General features: G+C 44.2%; 1 protein-coding gene across 4 annotated transcripts in view; it reads left to right on the top strand.

The window, feature by feature from the left end:
• Positions 1-25,914, top strand: part of ACTN1 (actinin alpha 1) — a 92,605-nt gene that overhangs the window by 33,329 nt on the left and 33,362 nt on the right. For 3 of the 4 annotated variants that reach the window (XM_069784195.1, XM_069784194.1, XM_069784198.1), the window contains exons 2-6: positions 10,586-10,700; positions 16,281-16,400; positions 23,726-23,812; positions 24,403-24,490; positions 25,439-25,517. In XM_069784195.1, coding sequence (XP_069640296.1) covers positions 10,586-10,700; positions 16,281-16,400; positions 23,726-23,812; positions 24,403-24,490; positions 25,439-25,517 — 489 coding nt within the window. The remainder of the gene's footprint in view (positions 1-10,585; positions 10,701-16,280; positions 16,401-23,725; positions 23,813-24,402; positions 24,491-25,438; positions 25,518-25,914) is intronic. The other variant, XM_069784196.1, reaches the window with a different exon arrangement.

Raw genomic sequence — 25,914 nt, 5'->3', positions numbered from 1 at the left:
ACTATGATCTCAGTAAAGAACGTGACAAGGGGTAGGTTGTGGGTGTGCTGAGACCACTGCCAAGCACCCTGACTAACGCTGCCTCGTTGTTCTGAGATGCACTGTTTCCACCCTGATCTCCGAGTCTCATATTGAACGTGCTTTGCAGCACAGAGCAGATTTTCACCCTGTGTCTGTGTAGTCCCTAGCACAGTAAGGTCCCTACTGATCTTCATGGCCCTTCTTTGGTAGTACACGTGCATCACGGTCATCTTGTCCTAGGAGCTATTTTCTTAATTTTCGAAAATCCCATATCAAGTGAATGATCTTAACAATTGCAGACCTTTTTCAAAAGGAGAATCCTCTGGAGCTGGGAGTGATGCATTTCACAGCTGCAAATGAGCATGAGAACTCTGAGCATTGACAGCACATTAAGTCAGGGACAGTGATGATGGCCAAGGGGACAAGCATATCCAAAAGTCTATTTTCTTCCTGTACATTTTAACTAAGAGTTTGTGTCACTGGTGATGGGAGTGAAGCCCAAATACATACTATATCCATGCCACGTAGCCTTCAGATACAGGTATCCTTTCTGATTCCTTGCTCTTTGTCAGGGAGCTCTCAGGCTTTGTGCCAAACACTGCTTTGTAGTCCCTTTCTCACTAGAAATGCAGCTATAGGTTCTTTCAGCCAGGACACTTGCCATCATCCCTTAGAAAACCAAATTATTTCAATTTTTTTCTGCCTTCCAGAGTTGCAGAGTCACTAAAGTTCTGCAGCCTGAAAAGCCTGGAGCAACGCTTTGTGCTAATTTTGCAGCATCCATACAGAGCAGTGGGCAAATACATTAAGTTGTTTCAATTATTCAACCTGTTTACTTAGCTCTGTATTTAGAAAGCCTGGATAAACGAAGCTTTAACTTCCTCCTTTACCCTTCATCAGCAAAGCAAACAGCTGAAAAAGAACCACAGAAAAAGCAACACCTGTGAATCCTCTAGGAAGCTGGAGGAAGCAGCACCTTAGGACAGCAGCTTGCGAGATGGACATGAGGGCTCTGGGTCATCCCAAATGTCTCTTGAACCTACACTGCAGAAGGCCTTTCAGCCAGATAAGCTCCTGCACTGCTGGCTTTGTGGACTTAGCATAAACTGATAGCCTCCCGGCCCCATGAGAGCAGAAGTACAAGACAAATCTTTCGCACAGCAGTTGCGTTTACATCTGCCTATGAAGCAATGTGAATCCACTGGAGGGAGGGCACTTCCCTGTCCTGCTTCCAGTTGAAAAAAGTCCCATACCCATCTCCTGTTCCCTCAGACAAGCCATGGCTGGAGCAGGTCCGCATGTCCTGATTCATGTTACAGTGCCAGGCATTCGCTGTCTTCACCCCCAGCCTTTTCCTGGGACTGAGTGGGTGATGCCTCACCATGAAATCAGAACTGGGTCTGGATAAACCCTCTGAGACAGTTTGACTGGGCAGTGAGGTGTAAAGTGCAGGCCTGCCATGAAGGACATAAGGCTGCTCATGAAGGTTTTCTTCTTGGTGTCCAGGCCCAATCCTGACTGGACAGTTGGAGTTCAGCCTCCGTGAATCAAACAGTCTTGCTTTCAGTGGTTTGTTGCCACTTTTCAGTCTATGAATAGTTGCTTCCTAGAGCTCAGTAAAATGATTTCTTCCAGTATATCTTCAAATGCTATAAAGCATTTGGGAAGTTCAGCGTATAAAGTGCAGAGACAAGCACTGTTTAATTTTTGTTATGAGAGAGCTTGAAGCAAGTTGACATTTATGAGCTGATTTCATAGGAGAGAGAAGACCATAAGGAAGAGTCTTGCTAGTCTGAGTTTCACAATAAACTCTGAAAGACCATACTTCTAGCCAGTTGATCTGCTTGTACAGTTTTTTGGTATGGTTTTTGCATGTCTGAAGACTTTTTAAGTTCCTAGCTATTAGTGCTCCCTGGTAACTCTGAGATAAAGAGAGCTTGTACTTTACTGATCTGAAATGCCAGCCAACTCATTGATTTAATGGTCAGTAGCTTTCAAATGCCAGAGGCAGATTCTTCCTGATATGGTGCAGCTCTGTAGCAGAAATGGAGTTAAAGGCTCCAGAGGCACAAATGTAGAGAAGAACAAATATTTACCCTGAGTTGGACGGGAAGTGCGCTGGATTGAGATTTCTGCCCTTGCCACTTTAGGCCGTTGTTAGCTAATAAAAGGGATTGTTCTGACTCCAAAGTAGTTAATACCACGCCAGTGGAAAACCAGTGTGGAAGGGACTCTGGCTGGTTTGGGGGAGGGGGGTGGTGTGGTGGTTGTACTGTCTTCCAGGAGAGGAGAATTAAAAATTGTAGCAGACACTGAGAACCATATTCCACTGAACTAAAATGAAAACTACATTGAATTTACTTGTGCTTCTTGCAAGTGATGTGCTGATTTGTTGCCATTATCCAAAAGGATGAATTGATTGTCAGGAGGGTTTATTTTCCCTTTGCAATGTTTCCTAGCTCCTCCGGACAAGGAGAGGCTTTGGTGGTGAACTTCATGTTCCCACTGGGATCCAGCCTGGCTTATACAGTTACGGTTAGGGCTCTTACTGCTGTAGTGGTGTTCTCATCCTGAGCTGCAGAGGCAGGTTTTGAGAAGTGGCTGAGAAGCAGTGACTGAGCTCTGTGTTTCCAAGCTGCAGGGGCTGTGCCCTGGAGTTGGGAAATGCAGGTAAACTTACAATTTTCCTTTTCACCCTCAATAATTCCTTATGCAGCCTCCAAATGATTCTTTAGGTGGATGCTGGTAACACACAGTATAATGTAATGATACCTCCCATTTTCAGGACGTAGTACTTCAGAAGCAGCGTCTATATTTTGTCTTTCAGCCATGCTTGGAAGTCAGCAGCCACAGTTAAACCAGAACACGACATTACCACTGATGCCAGTGATACTAAACTCCTTTTGTGGAGGTGGCGAAATAGTGCTGCGAGTGTCTGTAATGATTTCTTCTGAATATGCATTTAATTCCTTGAGAACTGGCCTACTCTGTTGGAAAGCAAAGCTCTTCATTGTGCAGCGTTGGTCTCACTGACTATCATACCTGTAATTCTTTGGAGGTCCCCTGCTGATAGTGTAACTCTTCAACACAAACCAAGCTCTTTGAACCACCCCTGTGTTCTGGAGAACAGGCTAGGAGAGTAAATGCTAAAAGAGTTTATCAAATGCCTTTCTTCTTTTAAAAATTGTTAGGTGGCTTCAAATGCAAAGCAATGTACAGTGGAGGTACTTAAGGTTAGAAGATTAAATTGGAGGCTGTGGCAAATGGTGGCTGATCTCTTAATTCAAGTTCAAACAAAAGGCACTTTGGGTGGCTCCCTGGACTTGCGATGAGGTTTGTGTAGAGGATCTCCAATCCCTAGAGCTCTGCTGCGAAGAGAGGGCAGCCATTTGTGAGTATTTTTGGGTATCCTAGCAGACATCCAAGTATACCAAGGAATAAACCAAGAGGTGTAGTATACAGAGGTGAGGGCTGTAGAGCTGCACTTCCTCTATCACAGCTGAAAACCACTAATACATATGTGTATAAAGCTTCTGTCACTTGCGGCCTGTGGGCACAGAAACTATTCAGTAGGCCAGGAGACTGTGTTTTGGCTTATCTGGTCACACTTGTACTTCATGACAGGCCCTTTCAATGCCCAGCTTTCTTCGCTAGGGTTGTTTGTGTGATCCGTCTTGTCCAGCCATGGCCTTTCTTGTGCCAAGGTGTTGACAGGATCCAGGATTACTTTGTAATTACTCCCTAATTAACTAAGCACCTCCTTGTCAGCTTATACCACAGCCTTGGGCAGGAAAAGAAGCTGCAACCAAGCCTGTCTTTTGAGACTGTGTTGAGTGTGGGGAGGGTGACAAGCAGCTACCCACAAGACCCCGGCAATGCTTCCAAGTGCTTTAAGGTGCGAAACAAAGATTCGGAGAAGGAGGTGCCACAGAAACTGTCGGAGAGCAATAGCACCAAGAAGGGGAAAAAATCACATGAGACCCTGGGGGTTAATGCTGGTAATAAATCAGTGCTGAGTGCAGGGAAACTTGGACTGGATGGTTGAGATTTGTTTCATGGCCTGCCCAGCCTTTCAGTCCAAAACCTTCCAATTAAAAAGCTAATGATGGCCTTGTCTGTCTGTTCAAGGAGCAAGAGGGAGAGAGATTGTGGTGACTGTGGGTTAGCATCCTCCTTAGTTGATACAGTATATTCAGCTTCCAGACTACCAAGGTGGAAAGGATCCCATTTGGGGGCAGCTGGAACTGCTTTAGTAGTAATTCTATTGCTTAAAAAAAGCCATGTGTGCAGCAGTTTTCTGCCTGCTCTTAATAAACTATTAGTTGTTATTAGCTGAGTGCCTCAGTTGTTGTTCCAGATAATTTCATTTAAATAAAATTCCTTACAGTGTGGAATCGGCTGTAGAATTTGTTGCAAGACTTAGCAGATCTGTCCCAGCAGTCCTGTGATGTATGGCGTTGTAGTAAGCAGGCGCCCTGGAGAGTTTGTGTTCAGGCCAGACAGGGAATGCAGCCTGGCTGTGCATTCTGAAGCCCAGGTGCACTCCTCTGAATGCAGGACTACCAGAAGAGCAGCACTTGCAGCTGGGTAAATTGATTTTGTTTTCCAGCTGTGCATGATGTATTGTTTGAATATGCTGCTTTCTTTTCTGGTGATTGGAAAGGGAGTTGTCTTGTCATTTCCCCTACAACACTAGAAGGAAGCCTGGGCTAGCACCCATAGCTTTCAGCCTTTTAAAGACCTCACTTTGCAGATCACATGTGGAGACAGCATAAAACTGTGCTACTAGCCTGAAATTTGTGTGCTAGCAGCTCCATCCCCTTCTTAAAAGGAGCCAAACCTTTGTGGACACATCTTGACAGCAAAGCTGCGTTGAAATACTTGCTTAATATTCATCCCCCAGCATAAACACAAGGAAGGAGTGTGCCTTGGTGGCTGTGAACACTGCCTCCCTTTGAGCACGGTGGTGGTGTTCTGGATAGGCAGTGCTCCACTGAATTCTTTCTTTGGTTGCTTAAGCCAGACCTTTTTCCTGTCAGAAGGGAGGCAAGCAGCACTGCTCTGGCTCAGTTACAGCTTCTCCGGGGCTGTTACACAAATATGGCAGTGTCCTGGCTGTGTCAGAAAGTTTACGCTCACCCACGGAAAGCAGGGCTGCATGGAAGAGTGATTTAGCAAGGAGAGAAGTAAAGAGCATCTGGAAAGGTCAGACAAAGCTGGAATGTCACTGTCACAGCCACAAAGAGATAAAACTGCCCATTTATTTTTTTTAGTATCTGTCACTTATGTGGTTGTGGTAGCTTCGACATTTACATTGCTAAAATTGCTCAGCAGCTAAAAGTGCCTTATGACTGTTTTCTTGCAGCAGAGCTATTTAGATGAACTCCTAGCCATGTCACAGCACTGCTGCTTTCCAGGCAGAAGCTTTCTTTAAACTTAAAAATGGTGACTTACTGTCCTGCTTCCCCAGGTTTCAGGAATGTTGCCTGAGCCACTTTGGTACCAGAAAGGTATTGAATTTGGAAAGGACAGTGTGAAGAGGAAAGGGTATTGGCTGTCAGGAACAAAAGCAAAAGTTTAGGAGGTGCAAAGAGTGCCAGAGAGTGCATGTGTGCATGCACATGTAATACAAGAAGAACCAAAGGTAGGTTTGCAGTTGACAGGACTGGGACATAACTGGAAAGAGATAGCTGAAGATGGTATGTCATTAGAGCTTTGGCTGCAGGACCTCCAGCAATCACCTGGCTGTTGTGTTTAGTTAACTTGTGTCTGGGCAAGGGTTAATACAGTGAACTCTGAAGAAGCGGGGACTTTTCATGTCATGTCAGAAAAAGGGTGTGCATACCTGTTAAAATAGGTGTGCAGTTAGGCTTGTAGAGGTTACCCCAGCAGTAAACCTGCCTTGTATGCTGAGGCAGCAGAACAGTTAATCATATTTGCTTGCTTTTAGTAACATGTTATTCTTTTTATTATCTGACAGGTTATATTGTGGTAGAATGTGAAGGTCCTATTGTTCATACAGCACCCAGCACACAAATAGCAAGAGTTGATTTCAGTGTCAGGGATCTTGCTGATGAAGCTGGGTTGTAAAAAAAGGAAGCTACAAATCATAGTTAGATGGGAGCGGGGGCCACAGAGAGCAATTATGAGAAATGCATGCATGTACATGCAAACGCACACACGCTCCTTGATCAGGCATCCTCCATTGTGAACGCTGAACAAGAGGCAGACCTGCAGGGGAGTCCTGGTGATCTGTTGCATCCAAAAATGAAATTAAGAGCACAATATATGGAAAGATCCAAGGGCCAAGAAACACAACTCTGTTTGCACCTCTTGTGCAGTTACCATAGAAAATTTATGGTGTGAGATTTGTATGAAGAAAATCCAGTTGATGGTATGTTTTTGTGCTATTATTTAACAGTAAGTAGTTTTCCAGCTCTGTGGAATTTCTGTAAGCCTCAAGATTAAGAGAGTATTTGTTTCCTCGTCTTTGGGACAGGGAGTTAGAGGTAAGCGGGATGATAATCTCCAGGCTTCTGCGTCTGCAGGCAGCAGGGAAGCACATCTGCTGCCTCAGAGCAGTGGACTGAGGAGACAGTGCTTCCCACCTGGCAGTGCATTTCTGCCCTCCGAACCGTGGTGTGCCTCACCTCACCACAGCAAACACAGGTGGGTTTGGTTTTTTTTGTCTAGCTGCTCCCAGGGCTGGGCCTGTGCCAGAAAGATGGCTGGCTGCTCTCCGAAGCCCTTTCCACTTTCAAAAGCTTGTTTGCTGGTGACAGGCAGCACAGCAGTGCTTAGTGGCCACCCTGAGCTGATTGCCACCCCTAGCTGTGACTCAGGGTGTGGGGAGGAGTGGCTGTGTTGCCCAGAAGGTGGATGGGGTGAGTGGGTGGTTTCAGTAGGTTTCCTAGAATAACAAAAAGGATCCTGTGTAGATGCATGAAGCCAAGTCAGTAAAAATTGCTCCAAACAAGACTGCCAGGATTGCAAGACACAGCGGACAGCAAAAATTTCAGCTCTCCCTTCTTCCCTTGCTCCCCCTGACTTTCCTGCCAGATTTCTCCAGCCTCCTCCTATCTGTCTGTCCAATCTCCTTCCAATTTACTACTTTGAAGTAAGAAGAGATTTTACTCCTGTGCAGTATATGCAGCAAATACAATATAAAGCTGTTTTCTGATTATTATGTTTTGATGGATGTTGCTCTGGGTTGGTTTGTGAATCTCAGTGCAATTATTAAAAGCATTCATAATTCTGCTTTCTTGTAAAATGGCCTAATGTATCCACACTGGGCTGCTGGTTGTTGTCGTTCCCATATGCTGTTGTGCTGCTTATGCTATTATGCTTCCTGGAGTTTGTGTAGGACCTGAAGGGTGCCTTGTGAAAATGTCTGCACATCTGGGAGTTGTGTAGTGGGAACTTCATGTGCTCTGTCTATTAACCCTTCATGGTCCGTGTCCTTGAGGAGATGAGGTGTCAGCTCTGCCACTGATGGCTAATGACAGTGTTTTGCAGAGTCATTTCACTATAGTATGTCTGAGGCTGTGATGTGGTGGAGATGGCTCCAGCAGAGAAGTTGGAGTGGTGGCTCTGGGACTTACTTTTCCACTAAGCCCTAGGTGATTCTTGCAGCAATAAAAATAATCTCACTGATCTGGTTATCCTGCCAGGCTTTATAATAACGCAAAGTTTAGAAGGTTTGTGGTTTGCTTTTAATTTCATCTGTGTTTCTTAGAAATGTAGACCTGGTCACCCTCTTCCATCCTCAAAACGTGCAAAGAGATGCCCAGTTGAGCTATACCAGGATTTTCCATGATTTAAAGCAGAACTTTATGATCTGTTTTAGGCTGATGGAAAACAAACCCAAAATGGCTTCAGAGAAGTCATACAAGAAAGAAAAGTGCAGCCTGGTGGCCTGTGAGTTAGACCTCAGGCTTCCTCCTCAGTTCAACGTGGATTTTGTAATGTGACCCAGGGCCAGTAGGTATCTTGCTTTCGTCTGCTTTCCAAATATGAGAAGGAGGTTCATGGGCACCCACAACCTTCCTGACATAACTTGCTTTTATACTTTGATATGTGATGATGATGTAGCATTTGAAAGCATCTCTGCTCTCATTTGCCCCTCTAGAGGAGTGAAGGAGCCTTGCTGCAAAAGGCAGCCGAATAAATGAACCTGTTCTCACATAATACAGCGCAGGCAGTGGAATGAAAAAAGTAGCGCAAAAGGATGTACTTCAGGATACAGGACCCATTTTCAAATAAAACCGCTCTTATTTGAAAAAAAACCCCCACTTTTGTTTCTCAGGAGAATAACAATAAAAAGCAATAAAAGGTGCTTAATGACTTATTCTTTTTTTAAAGCTTCTAAATCTGGAAGGAAACCAGGCCATCTTGAAAAAAGATCCCAGACTTTCGCAATACATGCATCTGTCCAAAGGGCCATTGCCATGAAAGTATTTACAGCTACACTGTTATCCTGCTCCATCCCACAGCCCCAGTGGAGAGCAAGGCCAGAGCACAGCAGTGGGAAGCTTGGCAGCTGCTGAACAATGCTTTTTCCAAGGAAAGATTCTGCTGTGCTATTTGTAGTTGTGTAAGCATGAATGCGAGCAGGTTATTAAAGGAAGCCCAGCTTCCAGACAGATAAGAACAAGCCCTGATGCTCTTTGCCATTTGGGGTAATCTTTCTTTTGAAATCCTGTGCATGGTGTAAGCAGTGGTGAAGCATTTCTAAATTTTTGGCATGCCATGCTTCAGTATCAGCTGAGTCCATTCTGCTGTGGTTCCCCAACAGCCTAAGATGGCATGACTGCTGTGGTCCACTCCACCCTCCTGCCTGGGCCATGTATGCCCAATTTTCTCTTGCAGAGGCTTGTTAAACTTTGCTAAACTGCCTCCATGCACTACTGCGCAGAACACTAGCCTTACTAAAGAAAGTAAAGAGTTCTTTGCTGGGTCAGTGAGTTGAATTGGTGAGTTGAATTGGCTCCGGGAGCACATCTGGGAGAGGGAGGGAAGAAAGACCTCCTTTCCTTGTGTAGCACTGGGCTTTTGGAGCTGCTAATTTTTTGAGCTATTTAACGAGTGATTGAGGGGTTATCAGTTTGTACAAAGGAAGGATTTACTTGGTGTCCTGTTCAAACACTGTGAAATGCATTCATTAGCACTTGGACAAACTTGTCTGCCTTAAAAGAACTAGTTGCAACCGTTTACTCTTCAAACAGTACTTCTGTGTCAAACAGCTTCTGCATCTCCAAGTTGAGGTCTTTGATTCACCTATTTAAGATCATGCCACACTGAAGTGTCTAAGGTGTTTTGTATTTGCTTCTTGTGTTTTGACCATTGAATGGTAGCACTTTTCTCTTTCAGACACATTCCCGTGGTGCTCTTTTGAGATAATCCCTACTATCACATCTCTTGGATAAGATGGTCTCTTCCCTGTCAGTGCCCCACATGCCCATTGTTCCGAATATGGGCTGACAGATTGCAACCACAGAAAATGTGTCTTGTCATCAGTTGTGGTGAAATTCATTTCTCTCATATGAGACATCCTCTTATCCTGACCACTTGAGGTCAGAAGGCATTTCCAAAAAGAGTTTTGTTTAGCCTGAATGCTGCTGGCTGTGTTGTAGTTGGACCTCAGTCCCTCCTGCACTTCAGACTCATATTATTATTCTAGTGGTGGTGCACGATATCACTAATTACAGAGTGGCTGTGATTTCTATCATTGAGGTGGCTGCAATGATCCTTCTGCCAGAGGCTCTCAAACAGTAGGAGTCTGGGACTGTGCTAAACAGTAGTGTCACTAAGTAGTGCATACTTTTATCCTTTCTAGGACCTGCACTTTTGCTGAGACAGGTGGTAGCACTGTTATTCAGAAAGCATTTACTCCTCCACGTGATTGGGGAGGGAAGGTGGGACAGTCACGAAGGGGAGGGAGGTCTGCTTAGCAACAAGTTGGTGAGAACGGAGGCAGCAGGACAGACACTACTGGGATGTGTTTTATGTGGCTGAGGAGCTCAGCATGCTGTCCCTCAATCTAAGGGCTGCAGTGTTTGCTGGGGATGGAGTAGACCAGAGGCAGTGGGCCATAGAAGAATGGTCCTTTTTTTCTCAAGCACATGTCTAGAGACTAGAAGATATGGACTGCTGTTTTCTGTTCTCCTTCATATTATGTTAAGATGTGTCATCCAACACCACTGGAGTCCTTAGCAATCTGAGCACTTTAGCATGCCTTAAAATCAGTTTCAAGGTATTTTAAACCAAACACAAAATGTAGGAGCCTCTCCAGAAAATCAGACGTGATGGAGCCATGAAGTGACTGTCTCTCTCAAACTCCCTCTGTCATAGGAACACCCTGCACTTCTTTGGATATTTAGGTACTAATGCTTGTGCTCCACAAGGACAGTGGGTGGAAAGATGATAACCTAACCAGCATTTGAATCTGTGTCATGGTGCCTAGCAGCACTGCTTTGGTTCTGAACTGTTGTTTGGCTTCTGGGAAGATTACTGACTGCTTTTTTTTTTTCTTTCTTTCTTTCTTTCTTTCTTTCCTGTGTTTTAGACATTTACAGCATGGTGTAATTCTCACCTCCGCAAGGCTGGGACACAGATTGAGAACATAGAGGAAGATTTCAGGGATGGTCTTAAACTCATGTTACTTCTGGAAGTCATTTCAGGTGAGAGAGGTTCTGTGTGGTGCTCTCAAGTGTCCTAAGCATCTCCGTTCTGAAATCTGTCCTCCCCCTTTCTCACGGAAGAGGGACAGCAAGGGCTGTAATGCTGCAGATTTTGCTGGAATATAAGAACAGCTGCTTTCTGATTCAGAACAAATTTCTCCCTAACCAAATATCTTGTCTCCAGTAGTGACCATTAATGTGCTTTTGGAATGTACTCCAAGCCTCATGGCCTGTGCAGGCTGCCCATTGCATTCCTGCTCCTGCCTCTCGGCTTTCCTTTGCCCGGCAGGAATGCACAGCCTCCTGTGAAGGCTCAGGCAATGGCTCTTACTGCTTGGCAGGGCTGACGAAGCAGCTCTGGGAAGAGTGTGGGAATGCTGCACTGGCAAATCATACCAAAGCCACATGACAGTGGGAATAGGAAAAAAGTTATTGGAAGAGGGGAGTCAAACCAGTAAATCTTCTGTGTTGTTCAGTTTCAGCTGTGACTGAAGTTTTTCCATTCTAGTTTCAATCTGAGCTCAGTTCTCAAGCCTTCAGGGAAAAAAAAAATCCCAAAGAAAAGCAAAATCCCAGAAAACCCAGTCTGAAATAAAACCAGTGGCATGAACAAGTTAGGTCAGATTTGTTTTCACTCCTTATCACAAAAGTCCCACTACTTGACAGATATCTCCCAGGGATTATTTCATATAAGCAGTAATCCCTACTGATGTGCTGATGAAATAAATACCTCAATAAAGTATTGTGGGAGGCACTGAGGGGGGGATAAGACTGTATGTATGAAACTGGGGTTGTATGCTCACAGACTTTCTTTTGATGGCTTTTGAGCCAGTAATACCAACACAGTGACTTGTATTCCTGACCTTCTTGGTACGTTTTCCAATAAAATTGCCATGAAAGAAGCACTCAAACTGCCTTCCCCTTCCCCGATGCTGTCAGTATATGTGTTTTTCAGAATTTATGAATATAGGATAAAACCTCAGGGTTTTTGCTCATGCTGGTGGCTTGGAGGGATCAGAGTTCAAAATATTATTGGAGCTTTGCAGCATGCACATTGCTTCTGCAGTGCCTGTAAGAAATGAGGTAGCAGAGTCCTATTAGTTTATTTTCTGTATTTATGTTCCCTTGCAGAAGAGGGGCTGCAGCCTGGAAGCTGGGGCAGATGGGCCTTGATGGCTTAGTTTCTCATTGTCTAACTGGAAGATAGGGGAGAGAAGCATGAATAGGGGAGGGCGGATGAGGCTTGGTGCTAAAGCAGGGGGTCTTATATCTCACACTGCTTGATTTCCTTGCCTCATCTCCCACTCTTCCTCTCCTATTGTCCCCTTGGGAGCCCACTGGCAGGGCCTGTCGGACCCCACTCAGTTTGGGAAGAAGCTAAAGGCTTCTGAGTGCACTGGTGGTGTGGGCACGGCATTTACCCATCTGCTGCAGAGCAGCTCTGTGCCCACAGTCTGCCGCTAGATGACCAGCGGGCAAAGGCGTGGGGAGCAGCTGTGGGCTGCATCCCACCAGAGGCCACGGTCCTTCACACACTAGGGACTGAGCATCCTTTCCTTAGAGCCAGCAGAAGCTAGAACCGCAGTTCTAGGTACAGGGGCAAAAGAGGAGAAATTTAGCACAGTTCTTTTTCCCCCCCATTTCGTTTCCATCCTTGGTGGTTCAGTTTCCAGTTGTGAGCCCCGCTGCTCTTGTGGAGCTTTCTTCCAGCTGCTGGCCTTGCTAGTAGCCCCTTTGGCCAGTAGCTGGGGAAGCAGCAGCCCAGCCCAGGAGCAGCGTTGGGGGTAAGGAGTCTCCTGCTGGCTGGCAAGGGCTCGCCTGTATGTTCCTGCCACGGTTCCCACTGATCACCTGCCAAAAGGGTGAGTCTCCGGATGGCTCTAGGCCTCCAGTTCCACTTCTGGCCTTTCCTTTCAGCTCTTGGCTCACTCCACACCTTCCTCGTCCTGTATTTTGGGGGGCTGCAGAGCTGCTGACGGGGAATTTGGTGCGGGCAGGGGTGCTCTGTGGCAGGCTGGTCTCTTCCTCTAACCCAGAGGGTGATGACCATAAGAGCCTTCAGCCATGAGAGCGCTGGGCCGGGCTGGCCAAGAGCCCCACGGAGCCGAGTGCCTCCTCTGCCGGGCTGCGGCGTGTGGGAGCGAGGGGGTGCTGTCTCCTTCTGCCCCCGCCGCAGGGGTGGCTGCCGTGGGGGGGAAGGATGGAGCCTGCCTCAGGGAAGCTGCTGGAGACCCTAGGGCTGGAGAGGGACTGTGCCACTGGGGCTGTGGGAGACCCGTTTCCCCCAGCCACTGTGCAGGGGACAGTCCTGGGACTTCCTCGTTGCGAGTCCTCTCCCGCTGGCCTCTGTGGTGAGAAGTAACGGTTGCCCCCCCCGCCCCAAAATTGCCCCAAAAGATACACTTTCATTTTTCACCGCATGCATTTCCTTCCCCTGACAAAGCCATGTTAAAAATACTACTACAAGACTGAAAAAGGCTAGGCTTACATTTAGTACTTTGAAAATGAAGTTATAAGGCTTTTATCCCCCCCCCCCCCCCCCCGCCCAACAGCAGGAATGACTAATTGAAATTTTTCCTAAACAAATTTGCTGTAAACAACTTCTGTGCCAACACTTCCTTGCATTGTTTGGCTTTTAAAGTACAGCCTTGGGCTAGTACATGAGAATCAGAGAATGGAAGTGAGTAGACCATTTTCATTGTCCCAGCTGGGAGAAGTACTGAGAAATAAAGCAATGATGCAAATAGCTGAAAGTAGAACATATTTCTAGCAGGCTTTCCTTTTAACAGTCCACGCCATTAATAATGTATAGCACGGAACCAGATGAAGCTTTTCTCTGGAAATCTAAATTTGTAATAAAGTCCAAGTCTGAAGGAAATAGCCATCAGGTTTTGGGACTTAAGTTCTTGGAAAAATGATTCTGAAACAAATATCCTATTGTGGTATTTGAGAGAGGGAGACTGCAGTTTTGCAATCACCATCAATTGCTTGAGGATCACATTGCTGTTAGAGGGAACAATCCTGCTCTCCCCAGCCCCAGGGAGAGCAGTTCAGATGCTCTCCCTTGTGTTAGCAATACACATGCAGCCACAAGGTGAATTGGATCAGCTTGCTGTTCCAGCTGAAACCTAATCGCTTGTCTTTATTTTTCTTTTTGCGAGGCTAGTTTACAGTCACATGAACTGAAGAAAATGGTTATTTTTTAGCTGGCTCAACCCATTTGTTGACATTTGGCAACATAAGTCTGCTTAGGTCTATTGTGAAACTATATGTAAAAATGTAATTGTGAAACTGTTACAAAAAATGCTTCCACTTTTATTTAGAATGACTAGCATTATCCAAATAGAAAAGGAAAGCTACATACCATGATGTGTACCTGAGGCTCCATTAAAGCAAAAGAGATTTTTTTTTAATCCTAGGATGGAGGTAGTACCATAAATACATCTTTTTACTTAAATTGTCAGACATCAGTGTTTCATTTTGAAAGTGAATCTGGTTTTATCCTTAAGCTTGAGAGCTAATGACACTAGCCTACAGTAATCACTGAAACACTTTTAAAGGATTTTCATTTTCAGACTTTTTTTCTTTGTGGGGCATGGCTATGGAGATAATCTATATTTCTCCCTTTTAGCTTTTCCTCCCTCCTTTGTTAGGAAACAAGCCATCCAGTTTTAGTATGGAAAAGAGTTCTTTAAAAAGTACTTTTCTTTCTCACCCTTAAGCCTCAAATAAAGGTTTTGAGTCAGCTCGCATGAACTTGAATATTCAGGTTCAAGATATAGCAGGAGACTTTTGGAACTGAATAGGTCAGGTGAGTAATTACTTGCCTAGACTTGCCCATTTGATCTCTTTTTAATTGTCTCATACCTTTTTTCTCGAAGTGCAAAACCTGCTTGCATTTTGTTTAGATCTTTTTTGTATTCTGGAACTTGTGATCTGAAAGTGCTGTTCTGTTTGCTTTTTGGTGTTGTGTGGTTCACAGGTGTTGTGGTTTAACCCCAGCCAGCAGCTAAGCACCACGCAGCTGCTCACTTGCTTCCCCCCCCACCCAAGTGGGATGGGGAGAGGAGGGGGGGAAGTAAAACTCGTGGGCTGAGATAAGAACAGTTTAATAGAACAGAAAGGAAGAAAACAATTTTAATAAAATGACAATAATAGTAATAAAAGGATTGGAATATACAAAACAAATGATGCACAATGCAATTGCTCACTACTCGCCGACCGATGCCCAGTTAGTTCCCGAGCAGTGATCCGCCCATCCAACTCCCCCCAGTTTATATACTGGGCATGACATCACATGGTATGGAATACCCCTTTGGCCAGTTTGGTTCAGCTGCCCTGGCTGTGTCCCCTCCCAACTTGTTGTGCTCCTCCAACCTTCTTGCTGGCTGGGCATGAGAAGCTGAAAAATCCTTGACTTGGTATAAACGCTACTTGGCAACAACTGAAAACATCAGTGTGTTATCAACATTATTCTCATACTAAATTCAAAACACAACATTATACCAGCTAATAGAAGATTAACTCTATCCCAGCCAAACCAGGACAACAGGTCGTTCCTGATGTCCTGTCTAATTCTATTTCTAGCAGAGGTTCCTTTGAAAGTCCACTTTCCTGCCCAAGCTTTAATTTCTTTACTCTGTGTGTTGGGTTAGTGTTAGTAAAAGTAGGCTATGAGCATAGTTGCAGGCAACCTTTCAAGAAAGGCATGACTGCATTTAATGCAACCCTTTCAAATAAATAAGGTCAAGAAAATGCTTTTCCAAATCTTCCAGCTTTGTTCCAATCAGGAGCTGGTGTTTGCCCTAAGACTCATTTCTGTCAGAGATTTACCTGCTCTTACCTCAGAGCTAGGCTGCTTACTTCTCTCTGCCTCGTTATAAACATTTAAAATGCATATCACTGTGCACACCATTGCATGGAGTTAGAAATACATCAAACATGTAATGGAAAGGAGTTGAGATGACAGTCCTTACAGTTATAAAGCCACTTGCCAAATAAGTGGTTTTATTTCTTGATGCAGGCAGTTGTGGCCATTCAGTGAAGAGACTAGAGAGGTAGGAGGTCTGTATCCTGGCTAGGGAAAAGGCAGGATACAGGATCAGCCTCATATTTGACTGTAGGGAGTTCCAAGAAGGAGACTTTTGCTTTGTAAATTGGGTGTTGTAAATGCTGGAGGGGAGCTCCTCACCTGTCTTTGTGAAGGAGGGAAGTTTGTGCCATTTCCAGTCATCGTTATCTGAGGTTAATGGTGCAGAGGTTAGTTCCACTGCCTGGGTCAGTGTGGTTTTGAAGGACTTTTTCACCTCTGATACAAACCTGCTGTGGACAGGACTCAGTGCTGATAGTTCCTCTGTTATTAAATTATCTGCAACAAAAAGATACTTTTCTGTCTGATTCTTTCTCCGGGTACTTAATGGTGAGTGTGGCTGTCCTGCCTTCACTGTCGAGAAGGGATGCAGGGAGGTCTACCCTCTGCCTGGCTGAGCAGCAGGAGCCACCACTGTGGGGAAACACCCACCAGGGAAGAAAGGGTTCAGAATTGTTATCTAATACTCTTTTTTTCCCTTTTCTTATTAGGTGAACGTTTAGCTAAGCCTGAAAGAGGCAAAATGCGAGTGCACAAGATCTCCAATGTGAACAAGGCCTTGGATTTCATTGCCAGCAAAGGAGTCAAACTAGTATCTATTGGAGCAGAAGGTAAAGAAACCAGCTGATTTGTCTGGGCCCAAGCTGTGCTTAGCCTTTGCCTTTCTCTCACAGCTGCATGTCATTTCTCTTTGCACCTTCCTAGCCCTACAATGCCCTTGTAGAATAAGCTGTGGAGGAAAAAGGGGATATATTAGGCCTTTACTCTGGAATTAAATCCTTCTTTCACACCAAGCTGCCAAACCTGATTCCCACTTGGGCTTATTGGTCAGGTCCACCTATTTTTCTCCTGGTTCTCATGAGTTAAGGAAAACATTGAGCAGCAGTAGAAACAAATTAATTGAGATGTTTCTTTCTTGAATGAAGAAAAGTCTCAACTGAAGCATAGCAGCTGCTTGTATTTAGCTTGTTGCAGAGCTGCTGCAAAAAATCCCCTGTTGCTGTAGGACACGCCATGGGTCAAAGCCAAGTGCAGGCCCCAGCACAGGTCAAGGATGCCAAAGGCTCCAATTTTCAGAGCTTCTGGGCTTCTTGTTGTGCATCCCAGAAAGCTGGGTGCTCTGGCTGGAAGCCTGTGTATCATTGTGTAGAGACCATTGTAGACAGCACCAGGGATGCCCTCAAGATGAACTGGCAGACCATGCAGACAGCAGGGAGTTGTGTAGGATTTTTGTCTTTTTAGCAAAGATGGTGGGTGTTTTGCAGATATGTCACCCGACACCCAGAAGGGCTTGCAAGTTAGTAAGATAATTTGCTCTTTTATAAACCTTAACGACTTGTTATCTTAGCCAGACTGTGTTGCCATGACAGTTGTGTTCCTCTGCTCTGGACCTGTGTGTGTCCTGCCTAGGGACTCATGTTGTCACTGCTGTGGAGACACTCTGCTTCTGTGGTATTTCTAGGTTTGTCTTTACAGTGACCACGGAAAATGAGGGAGGTTGTTATCTCCATCTTACAAATGGAAATATGTGGTTTCTTCAAGGAAACTCATGACAGAGCCAGGAAATGAGCCCATGATACAGTCCTGGATGAGCATTCCTCCTACGGGAGAGTCATGGGGCTGCTGGACTGAGCCCTGCCTGTCCTTAGCCCAGGAGGTCAGAGCAGTGTTGGCATGCTGTCCCCAGTTTTCGCCTTTCAGGCATGCTCTTGGGGACATCTCCAAGACATGTGCCCATCCTGTGGTCCACTTGTTCTGTGTCACATCAGGCAGAATACCTCAGCCACTGCAGGTGCTTATGTTTGCCTTACCGAGATCTTTACCTCAATGTGCTGCTTTAACTTTATGGAGACTTTGGAACAATTTGAAACTAGTGTCCAGGGACTTTGCAGACACTTATTCACTGGGTTCGGTATTTTAGAGCAAAATGCAAGGGGCGAATGGCTCAATGATATTGATATTTTGCCTGCAAAACTTTTCAATTTTCTCAGCTTTTCCCACATGAGCAACCTGAGGCAGTTGCTGGCCCTGAGTACTGTTTATGTAGCACAAATGCATATCTAAGGTCATTTTGTGCCCTTACTAAAAAGACTGGTACATGCAGTGTCTGATACAGTAGTCCATATCTATATGGGACCCTATCTTCCTTGCTCTATTCCCTTTTTTTTTCCCTGGTTCTGCTCTCCCTGGCACTAGTTTGCCTTCTCCTCTCCTTCCACTGGATTTTTCTTTTTTGATTTCTGCTCCTGAATCAGCTGTGACTGTACCCTCACAGCACGTAGAAGTCATTTGCAAGTAAAATGGTCTGTGACCAAAGATCTCCAGGGCCCAGTTATTCAGTATAGATTCATAGCAGTTACCCTGTTCAGAAACAGGCTGTGAGGTGGCCATTTTGTGACGGAAGCCATGATTTATATCAGTCTGAATGGTGATCCTGACCTTCCCTGCCAAATGTTCCTGCCTCTCCTTTGTCCTGGGGCCCATGCAGCTACATGGTGAACCCATATGAGTTTCTTTATACTACCAAAGGTAGCATGGCACTGAAGTTTGGACCAAGGTTAGCTTTGATTTTTATACAGGGTGCTTGGGCCCATGCTGTGATGCCAGCTCAGGCCATGTAAGTGTGATCACAGCTTGGGCTCCCCTAGCCCCACACCTGCCCATGCACCCAGACCGAGCCCAAGCCACTCTGGTTGTCACCCTGAAACATAACCTGCTGCAGGGGCTTCTGCCTGGTCCATCCAGGTGCTTGGTGTACAGTAAATTATACATCAGCTATGAAAATGGACATTTACTTCGAACAGCACAGCAGTAACTTTGTCCATGGAAGGGATTATAAACCTTTCTAGAGCATGAATTTTAAGGGCTTGCTTTCAGACTTTAAGAAGACATCATGCAGCAGCAAAGTAGAAGATAAAAGCTGATGAGGCAGTCATAACACCGCACCAAGAAAATGAGTTGTAAATGCCTCAGTCAGGTTGGACTGATCTAGGAAGTTTTGCAGGTGGCTTTTCTCCCAGAGGAGAAAACCACCATCCAGCAGCAGCGTGGTGGTACTGGCTAGGGCAGCACTCCTCACCTTGAGGTGGCTTGCTCCATCTCTGGGTATCTGCTGGGCAGCAGGGTTCCGTGTGAAGCGTCTGCAGCCCAGCTGTGGCTCTTTGTATACGTTAGACAAATGGCATTGGACATCAATGTCCTGACTTTATTTTATTATTTTTTGTGGTTAAAAGATAAACTTCAGAAAGAATCCCAAGGAGATTCTCAGGTCAGCTTAAGCCTTGTGAAACCTTGTGTTTAATCAGAGTTAGAGCCAGCAAAAATGTTTTCATGGCATTTATCTCGCATTTCATCAAATAAAGATCCCTCTCTGCTGTTTACAAGCCAAGCTCTGCAGTGGTGTCCCAGTGAACAAGAACCAGAGTTGAAGACGACTTCCTACACGCAGCATGAGTGCAGGATATATTCCATGTTAGCCAGCGTCCACAAGATCAAAGCAGCTGTGGCATAGAGCAGATCTGTGTAAATCTGGATCAAGGAAGGCTCTAGCCTGGTGCAGCTTCTGAATAGTTTTTCATCTGCTTTTAAATCTCACTGTCATCTGACACCTCAGAAGCCTTCTTTTGCTGTAATAGATTCCATACTGGTGTCAAATGCTCCTGGGATGTAACAGATTGAATAGGTCAAGTATGTGACCCTAAGACTGTTTTATTTGCACCTCTAATCTGCATAGAAAGTTGCTGCTTAGACAGATGTGGCTCAGTTCAGCATAAAGATAACTTTGGATGAGCTGTTCCCTATTCTCATCTGTGCAAGTGAAAGGAGAAATAAAGCTTAGAGATTTCAACAATTGCAGAAGTCCCATCTGAGCAAAACATCTGCTGAAGCATCAGGCAGAGCAAGCATACATTTGACAGTGGAAAGAGGGTGAAAATAAGGTCTCTGCACGTCAGTGAGTGAAACATAGCATTATATTTGTCCCTATCTCCTGCCCACGCACAATTAGGGAGTTGAGATGTACACCCCCATCAACAATGCCAGCCATCTGTCCTAAATATGGCTGGACCATCATTAGCAACATGCTTTCTGAAGACAGGGGCATAGATGCTTGTCTTGCTTTATTTGGCTTTTGTTAGGATAGACAAAATGCAGAGCAGCCTTTATTTTATGTCACCACTGTTGCTCTATGCCTCCAATTCGCAGATCATAACGCTATCCTGCCAGTTGTTCATCCCCTGCAAGTCCTTCTCTCCATGGGGTGACCAGAGGCTGTGCTCTCATGGGCAACTCAGAAGTAGCTAGCGGGGATAACAGTTTCTGTAGCATTGATTCTGCTTCTAACTACCCAGGCCAGGGTAGAAAAGTAAGCTTAATAATTTTTGCATTTTTCAAAATGAGTTCATGCATTTAAAAAAGGTGATGGCATTTTAAAAGCCACATCTATGTAGCCAGCCCGTCTTGCTCCTAAGGACTGAATATTTGTCAGGCCCTTAACTGGCTGTCAGACAAATGGATGACAGTACTGTAGTTTTTGCGTATTTTGTTCATGGTATTTGTTACAATAATGGGAGCTGGGTGGAAGCATATTTACCGATGCAAAAAATTTCTTTCCAGTGGATGCAGATGCCTCACCAGCTTTAGCCAGCAACTGATCCACCCCCAAGTTGAATGTAAATCACATTAATAACATGCACTTGCTGCTGCTGTTCATATAACAGCTGCTGGTAGTGGAAGAAGTACAAACAGTTGCAGAGGTCCTGCCTGGGAAGAGCACTTGGAAAGCACAGTCAGGCAGAAGATACTGTCTGATTATTAGCCTTTTAATATGTGAACTGCTTTCATATTACTAAGCCTTAATTATATCAGTGGGGAGCAAACCTACAGTATCTTTAATTAAAGATCAGATTGTTCTAGCTTTGTAGTGTTAACGTTCAACTTTTTAACAGTACCTGTGGAGTTTCTTTCTCTTCATCACCAGGAAGCAGAAGGCTTCATGCAAACCTGTTTTGCAGCCATGTTTTTTACTTTTGTTTCTTGGCTATGTTCCACTATATTAGAAAGAGAATGGCAGCAGCTGAAGGGATCCTAAAGGAAAAGGAGGTTGGCATTGGGGAATGCAGGGGTGGAAAACCAAGTGAGTGAGGGCCAAAGAGCATATGGCCTTTCTGATCAGGCTGGCTGACTTTGTAACCAGGTTGCCAGGAGAATTTTTTTAGCTCTAGAAATGAAAAATGCTTGCCCACTTCTAACAAATAATAATGCTTTTGTCAACTCTGTTTAAAGGAGAAAAAAAAAAGTACTGGGTATGGTATTATTGGTTAAATCTGCATCCTGGGATGGGTCACTCACTAATCTCACTGACATCAGTATCTGCTTGGTAGGTGGTGGTTTTCTCTGTCTCAAGAAAAAGTAAAATGATATGTAGAGATGAAGTGGTGGAAATATTCTGGGCTTCTTCTAGAGCAGCTTTGCTTTGGTGCACTGCTAAGGAAGAATCAGACATGGGAGCAGGGAGCACACATCTTCCCTTTTAAATGAGTAATGCTATGAACAGGGCTGGGGAGAAGAGATGCTTTCCACCTTAACTCCACCAGCTAACTTTATAAAACTGGAATTTGAGAACATGACCAGAGCATAGTGCTGAGTTCTAATGCCATTAGCAACTTAACGCCATCTGGTTTTATGTAAGTATCTTGACCTTTATTTCCAATTAAAATCCATGGAACAGTAATATTAATTACCTGTTTAAGCTCACTGATTGATTTATTAGTGTTCATAAAGCATTTTCAACATTGAAGTATTGCCATCAGATTTTAATCTAGTCCATTAAAATAAAGAGCTCAATTTAGTTTCAGATCTTAAATATATCCTAGGGTCCTCCTGCCAACTGCTGTGGTTTTTACAAGCATTGGGGTTTTTTGCTTTTTGAAAATCCCCACAAAGATCTATCCCATGAATAAAACAAACAAGCTGAAAACATAGATGCTTTCTTTTATATTTTAGCTGTAGTATCTCAGGTATTTGTAACAATAGTAAGCATTTTCCTTTAGGTTGATTGTGGTGCTTTATTGGAGGGGTAAAGAATGCAAAAAGTGCAGAACTGAATATACTTGCCATCACATGACATTTTTATACATCAGCCTAGTGGACAACCCCTGACCCCAAAATACCTATAAAAAATTCATTTGTGAGAAAACTGTCAACAGACAAACATAGTTTTTTTCGTGCCAGCAACAGTAACTGTAGTTCTTTTGTACTACAGTGAAAAGTTGTTGGCTATTTAATTCTGGGCAAACTGATGCCCCACCAAGATATTTGTGTGTATTCTTAAGTGCAGAAAGGAGTGGACACAGGGGTTTACTACAGTAGAACAAGGTGACGAGTCTTGTTTTCTATCTTTTAAACCTGTAAATCCCTAAGGCAGATGTATGTCAAAGCACAGTGGAGATTATCCTTCTGATTTACACTGGAAGTTGCACTACATGTATTGCTAAATCACAGTTTCTGAAACAATGTGTTTCGGGTGTGTGCTACTTGTCTGTTGTTTTTTACTATACTGAGGTTTGCATTTTGAAAATTTTTCATAAGAGGAAAAACTTTTCTTAATGGCTTAAAAGGAAAATTTCAAATATTTTTACTTTTGTGATAGGTGGCAGTTGCCTATACTGCAAATTTCCACTTGCCCCAGAGCATGATGTGTTCCTCCTGGGCAGCTTTGTGGAAGCAGTGGCACAGAGGTGTCTACAGCAGTACAAAAATAGTTTCTGGCAGCCTTGTTAGGACTTGAATTATTCTACATGCAAACAGTAGGTTAATTCTAACCCTTTTCTTCCTGGAAATACTCTCGTAACTTGTCAGTTGTTTGTGAAAGATCTTTCTGCCATGCAGGAACCTGCCAGAGAATGAGTAGGAGAAGGCAGCTCAGCTAGTTTCACTATCCAAAAAAGTGAAGGCTGTAAATTTTATAAAGTATATATATAGTCTGTGCAGAATTTTTGTAGATGCTGAGGATCAGCACTTGAGACCCAGCTGCTCGCCATTTGGACTGTTTGGCACTAATCTATACGTGGTGGAAACCTCTTTCTGGGCCAGCATCCCCCCCCAGCACCTCCCCCCAGAATCTTGATCCCCCATCCTAAACAGATTATACCTCACACAAACAAGCAGTCGCTTTCTAAAAACTTCAAGTTGTTGACCCTTGCTGATATATATTGTGGAGTCCAACGAGCAATAAAGCACAATCTGCTTAACATCTTAGTTTATGTTATGGGCTGGTCAGCATGAGTCTTTGCTTCCTCTTCAAGCGGGATGCATTTACTTTGAGGAATGCTCTGTTGTGTCTTTTGGCAATTATATGACTGAAAGAAGTCCTATACAGGCAGTCTGGCGTATTTAGGCTTGTTTTAAATTAAAATGTTGATGTTTCTTGGTTTTCTTGGTGACATGACAAAACCAGCTGTCAGAGCTTATCTGCATGGGAAGTATCACTGTTTTTTCTGATATAATTACGCTGGGGCAGTTCTGTAAGTGACTTGGAGTAGACATATCAGAGTAAGAGAGGAAGGCTTTTCTTTTTCCCAGTTTGGCTTATATGACTTCTAAGTGATTGGAATTAAACCTAAGAAGGTGTTTCTAGACCCCTGTGGGGAATTACACTGATCTAAATTGGTACTTATTCCTGGTCTTTTGGATCATCGGTGTCTGTTTTATGCTCAGTATTATACTGGAAAAGAACCAGTCTGATTACAGGGTACTACTGGGCAAGACTGTGCTGTATCAGCAGAGCATCTGGGGAGGCAGGGAAGAACAGTTTTCAGCTGGAATTTCAGTTCTCCCATCTGCAAAAGAGAGTGCTCCCCAATGCTCCTGTTTTACTAGGATTTCCACTTGCAACTTGATGCCTTCTATGTCTTCTCTTTCTACCTTTTTTCCATAGAAATCGTGGATGGCAATGTTAAAATGACTCTTGGAATGATCTGGACCATCATCCTTCGTTTTGCCATTCAAGATATCTCAGTTGAAGGTAAATCTTAGTTCTTTCCAGCCACTGCTCAACAATGAACAACCGGGGTAACTAAATGGCTTTGCCACTTAAAAAGCCCAGAATGTGCTCTTAGGTGAGTCACTGGAAGATCCTAGGGAGCTACCCTTCCCAAGCTGCCCTGTCATCTCACTGACATTTCTGGCCAGGTTCAGGTATACTGAGAAGAGTTTTTCACATCCTCTTCTTCTAAGAGATGTTAAGAGGAGCTCAAAACGATGGCTAAGCCTGAAAGCCAACTTTGATGTTGGAATCTATTGCATTTCTTGCAGGCTGATTCAGTGACTAGCACTGAAAATGGACTTATCTTTTACAAGTCCTACAAAATTCTCTTCTCTAATCCCAAAAAGCTCTCTCCTTATTACAGAACCTCATTAAGAAAATATTAGTAACAAAACTATCCTAGTAGACTCTTCCAAACAAGGAATTTTCTGGCAAGTGAAATTAAATAAAGCACAATTCAGGGCAGTCTGTACCAAAGAGGAGTTGGTGATGTTTTGCTAGCATATGCTTCAGAAACTCCTGCTTTCTAAGAAAATAAGTTAATTGGGGTGTTTTCTTTCTTTCTCTAGAGACATCTGCTAAAGAAGGACTTTTGTTATGGTGTCAGAGGAAGACAGCCCCCTACAAAAATGTAAACATCCAGAACTTCCATATCAGGTGAGTTACAGGCAAGAACTTAGTTTTACAATCTGTGTTACTTTCATATGTCTCTTGGCATATTCAGAAGTGTTCCTGACAGACCTACCAAGGCAATGCAAGTGCATGTTAGACAGTAACAGTGTAGTCTAGAGAGACACCTATGAAATTAAAGGCAGAGGTTATATAGGACCCAAGTACCTACATCCCAAATCCTCGTTCTGGTTACAACTGCTGCTTTCGTAAAGTTCTTCAGAACATTAAGTCTTCTGAGAGCAGCACATGTGCCATGGGCTAAGCAAGACAGTTTTTGCTCTGTGAAAACTCAGAACACTGTAGGAGCCATTAGGCTGTACCAGAAGCTTTGTAGTATGGCAAAGTTGGGAAGGGGTGAGAGGTTTTCTTGCTCTGCTCTTAATGTTTCCAAATTGGCAGATGTTCCAGTGAAGATTCTGCATAATAGTGCTTTTTCCAGCACATCTTGAAGAGCTGTATGAACCATATAAATGTAAAGCACTTTTCTGAGAGCTTAATTGCCATCCACGCTAGTCAGTACTATAGTGGAGTTAGCTATGGGCATCTACCTTTTCCCTATGGAATGCACTTGTTTCTCCTTTAGGGCTTGTATCTACACCTTTTTTTAACCTTGAGCTCTAGACCTGTCCTTGCATGCTCCACAGGACATGCGCAGAGTTCAGCACAGAGAACTGGCAAAAAGGAGGTGCTGATGCAAAGGGCAAGTCCTAATCACAGTGGATTTTTGTAGAGATTGAAAGAAATCTTTATTGCAGTCTCATGCAGGTATAAGACATGTCTCCTTCCCAGCACTTACTGAAGCACTGTTAGCTAGAAACTAAACCAGAATTAGTTGTCCTGCTGTCTTGGTGCCTTCCCTCATGCTCATGCCCGTCACTGTGTCTCTCCCTGGCTGAGCACTGTTCATTGTGCTTTCTTCTGTCTCTCTTGTAGTTGGAAAGACGGCCTTGGTTTCTGCGCTTTAATTCATAGACACCGTCCAGAGCTCATCGACTACGGGAAGCTACGAAAGGTACAACTCAATTTGTTTGTCAGACCAGATGCTTGGCTCCTTGGAAGTAGAGAGAAGAATTAGCCTGATAAACATAATTGGAGAACTTCAGCACAAGCTGGCAGTTGCAGGACTGGGGGGAAGGAAGGAGGGATGAATCAGTACATTCAGGCTTCTTAGTGAAGCGTGAACTTAATGAGCTTCCTGCTTGACTTTCCCTGCTTTCAGACTGCCTTATGAGACACACACGTGCCCCAATCCCAGCTGATGAGCAAAAGCTGGCAAATTCAGTAACAACAAATGTGAGACTAGTTCTGTGCTAATGTCACAGACTAGCAAGTCAAATCAGACTTAACACTTCTGCAGAGAGTTGGATAGAAACCGGTTACCTGGTGTTCAAATGCAAAAGCTCATTGAG

The sequence above is a fragment of the Haliaeetus albicilla genome, chromosome 5 (genome assembly GCF_947461875.1).
Source record: "Haliaeetus albicilla chromosome 5, bHalAlb1.1, whole genome shotgun sequence".
NCBI classification, from domain to species: domain Eukaryota; kingdom Metazoa; phylum Chordata; class Aves; order Accipitriformes; family Accipitridae; genus Haliaeetus; species Haliaeetus albicilla.
The sequence above is the reverse complement of the archived record's forward strand: the minus strand, read 5'-3'. Positions and strand labels throughout refer to the sequence as shown.